Consider the following 4,195-nt stretch of genomic DNA (forward strand, 5'->3'; position numbering starts at 1 on the left):
AGCAAGGAAAACAACTTTTTGTAACTAGAAGAGAACAACACTTGTTCGTCAGTTTTTTTTAACATATTCTATCATTGTGCACAAGGATTTTGATAATTTAATAAAAGAATGAGGTTAATCATTCGAGAAAAATACTTATGTACCTACAGTTTGCTTTTATCATTAAAGCAGTAATATCTGTTTGAGACAAGTATTCATTATTTATTTACCTACAGGTTACTTTTATTATTGAAGACAAATCCTCATTTCAAGAACAATTATCATTCTTACTTTATTATTTTTCATATATTTCCTTGTTGAGAGATATTTAATATATTATATAGTTATCAGCTGACATGAGTTGCCTAGTGAAATTGTTATATATGTCAGAATTACATGTTATCTTATACTGATGATACCTGTTTCTTTTGCAGATGCAGTGCAACAGTGCATGAATACGAATGGGTCACTGACGTCTCCATTCACCTGGATAATGTTACCTATAGCCAGCCGCACCATCTACCCACACTGCAACAAACGGGTTAGGTTTCAAAAGGAATGATCAGTTATGCAAAATACATCCTTCAAATGAAATATATCATTCTTGCGTTTGAGCATGTGAAGTTAGTTCTAAGCAATGGGCGAATTTAAAAGTACTGAACAGTAATCACTGATACCCGTATTTAAGATCAAAATTATTGCGTTGAATTGAAAATAAAATCATCTAGTGTTTAGAATAATGGTTATGGACGAACATATGAAATTAATTAGCGTTTAGCGTTACTCTTTACATATTGGTAACAATCTACATTCACGATCTGAGGTTGTAAATCTCCGGAGGCACTCTAGAGTATTGATGGGAGCTTGTTAAGCAACTAAATACATTATCATTTAAGAATGACCAGTACTTCAGTAAGAGTTCTTTTAAATCACTTTTAGTATCAAAGGCAAACCGATACTGATTTCTATAAATAATTAGTATTCCGAAGAAGTCGATAATCAGGAATACAAATGCAAGTTGCTTAAACTTATTCACTGTCCATCAGAAAAATATTATTTTGCGAAAGTGCTCTTAGTAGAATATGAAATAACCTAGGCAGTCCTTCTGTCGCTAGGCTTGAATTTTAATCTTAAATATTCAAAAGTTAATAAAGGATTAATCTATATTCAGAGGCAGCAATCAGTATCGTTAGATGTTTTGTTAGCCGCCATTAATTAATATTTACAGTAATTGCTCGTAAGAAATGGCAACACTTAACCTATCAATTAAATATACTTTAAGAAATTACTTTTTTAGAAAATAAATCTTAATTTTGTTAAATGACAGAAAATATAACAATCCTGCTAGAATCAAAACATGATTAATCGGAAAAGAAAAAGAAAATTAGGAAGATGAAATCAGTATGAAAAATGATTCTTCTCACCATCAACCATTAGAGAACAAAACATTATCCATAAAAAAATGGCAAAATCCTTCATGAATAAAAGCAAGATTACCTAAGAATACAAAGAAAAGTTCTGAAGTCTGGCCTTAATGTTGACAGGAAAAAATCCATAATAATGCTCTCAATTAGAATTACAATGAACAAACTTATCAAATGAATATAATTAATCTGAATTGACAAAAAACCCAGAAGTTAAAAACGAACGCTTTAATTTTGCAACTCATCACAAGGGCAACAGCAACTATGGCTTCAAATATTAATTAGCATCGATATAACTATATAGAGACCAATAAGCATTATTATATAAATCACGTTTAGCACACTAGTTTATCTTATTGCAACTGTTAATATATTTCTTCTTATTTCAGATGGAGCCGCTACACCTCCCGTCTTTTCCTCGTTAATATTAGCGATGATATCTTCCATCAGTTTTTATTGGTGTAGACAGAGCTAATGTAATCTGATTAGAGCGTAACTGAGTATTTTATATCCTATTGTGCTGTCAGCAGGTTTGATAACAATATTTCCACTTATTGTCAGTCAGTACACCCCCTTCGTGAGGGGTATACATCTGTACACTCGCTGTGATTACTATATAGTCTATGGTACATAGAGTTTATATTTCCCTCACCCACTCCCATAAATAATAACCCTTCCCCAAGAGCGATTCCAACCGACCTCCCCGCCCCCCTGAGTGTCAAACAAATTTATCAAAACATATTTACAGATTGATGTGTCACTTGATATGAAAAAAATAAAAGTTCTAATGTTTTCCACATCACTAAAAATAATGCCAACAACAGAACACGGATTTCTTATATACATATGTATGTATGCATATATGTGTATATATATTTTTATGTATGTATGTAGGTATTTGTATATTTATGTATGTATATGCATACATATATTGTATATATGCATGTGTGAGTGCGTGTATATATATGTATATATATGGACATGGCGGAAATTGTACTTGTATTTTCACATGACTACACATCCACCTTTACACTGTAATATAGTAGATATTATCTTTATTATTGTCGGTGTTTGAATAACTTTCACTCAAAGGAGAAAAATAAAAAATCACATTCCCTCAGTGTTTTATCGGAAACTTAGCTCCAAGAATGATGAACAGGAAGATAGGTATCATATCAAGATACATATTCATTAAAATAAACTAGGTGGCAAGGAATATATCGACGTAAATAAACATTTCCTTATGTTTATTTAAAGGTTCAGTTAAAATTTTTTTAAGTATCTCACGCCTCTGGGCTAGTGTATATTTGTTCTGTACTTGAACATGAAATGACATAAAATTAAGTTGGCTGCACACATGAATACATACATACATATACATACATACATACATTTTTATGTGTGCTCACTCATGCATTATGATGTTAAGGGAAACAATCTAAATATTTTTTTTTCTTATTTTCGCTCTTTTCATATATAAGATTACTTTAACAACACTGGCAGCTGCCGGACCTCTTTTAAGAAACAAAAGACGGCAAACTTTTGCGCCTCCATTTGTTGCCTCCTGCTGATTGAGGCTAAAATCCTTTGTTTCAAATATTCCATAAAACTAAGAATACACATAAGCAGTTTGCAACCTCCATGTGCTTAAAAAATCACATTAGATGCACGTGACTTCATGATATAAGCGAATAGCACAGGAAAAATAAAAGGCAGAAAGAAAATCGTACCGAGCTCTTTCGTCTTTTAATGAGCCAAGTGCTCGGTACGAATTTCTTCCTATTATTTTTTCTGTGGTATTCGCTTATGACACACACACACACACACACACACACACACACACACACACACACACACATATATATATATATATATATATATATATATATATGTATGTATGTATATATATGTATATGTATATATATACATATATATATATATATATATATATATATATATTATATATATATACACACACACACACACACACACACACACACATATATATATATATATATATATATATATATATATATATATATATATATATATGAATAACTTGATTACGAAGAAGTATATAAAACGTGATGCTATGTATAAATAAAGGTTTTTGCCACGAAGGAAAGAATGAAAAAGCGAGATAAGGTAGGAACAAGACCGAAAGTACTCGGCTATCTCGCTTTTTCCTTTTTTCCTTTTTTTCCTTCGTGGCAAAAACCTTTATATATATATATATATATATATATATATATATATATATATATATATATATATATAGATAATATATATATATATATAGATATCTTTATATTTATTATATAGTATATGTGTGTGTGCAGTTAGTTTAATTACTTTTTTTTGGTTAACTTAGAAAATTTACTTTGGATTTTTTTATTGAGTTTATAATTTTACACTTCATTATTATTATTGCGTTGTCAACTTCCACGTAGTCTTAATAAGTATTTTGGTGATAATTTAAGCTTGAGTTTTAATTTTTGCCATAGCATTCATAGCATGGAAAATATGTGCTGTATTCCATGCTTTTGAAACCGGAGTCAGTGTCATTTCTTTTAATATGTCGAAGCTGGAGATCACTTGTCGCTGAAAAGTTTACATATGTTGTCATAAATCTTCCTTTGGAAATCGTAGGTGAATCTTGGAGAAACAAATGAATAACGAATATCATAACAGCTGAGCCCTTGCTTGAAAATGACTATGTTAATGGAAACTGAAAAGCAAATGGAATGCCACCTCATTATCACCATAGATAGATTGTGAAGGTGTCTTATCTC

The 4,195-nt window shown here is 30.5% G+C and overlaps 1 protein-coding gene across 2 annotated transcripts in view; it reads left to right on the forward strand.

The window, feature by feature from the left end:
• Nucleotides 1–3,206, forward strand: part of LOC135224550 (uncharacterized) — a 151,665-nt gene extending 148,459 nt beyond the window's left edge. For both annotated transcript variants that reach the window (XM_064263648.1, XM_064263649.1), the window contains 2 exons: nucleotides 414–520; nucleotides 1,793–3,206. In XM_064263648.1, coding sequence (XP_064119718.1) covers nucleotides 414–520; nucleotides 1,793–1,878 — 193 coding nt within the window. In that variant the 3' untranslated portion in view covers nucleotides 1,879–3,206. The remainder of the gene's footprint in view (nucleotides 1–413; nucleotides 521–1,792) is intronic.
• Nucleotides 3,207–4,195: the final 989 nt, after the last annotated feature.

Source organism: Macrobrachium nipponense, chromosome 12 (genome assembly GCF_015104395.2).
Source record: "Macrobrachium nipponense isolate FS-2020 chromosome 12, ASM1510439v2, whole genome shotgun sequence".
Taxonomy (NCBI): domain Eukaryota; kingdom Metazoa; phylum Arthropoda; class Malacostraca; order Decapoda; family Palaemonidae; genus Macrobrachium; species Macrobrachium nipponense.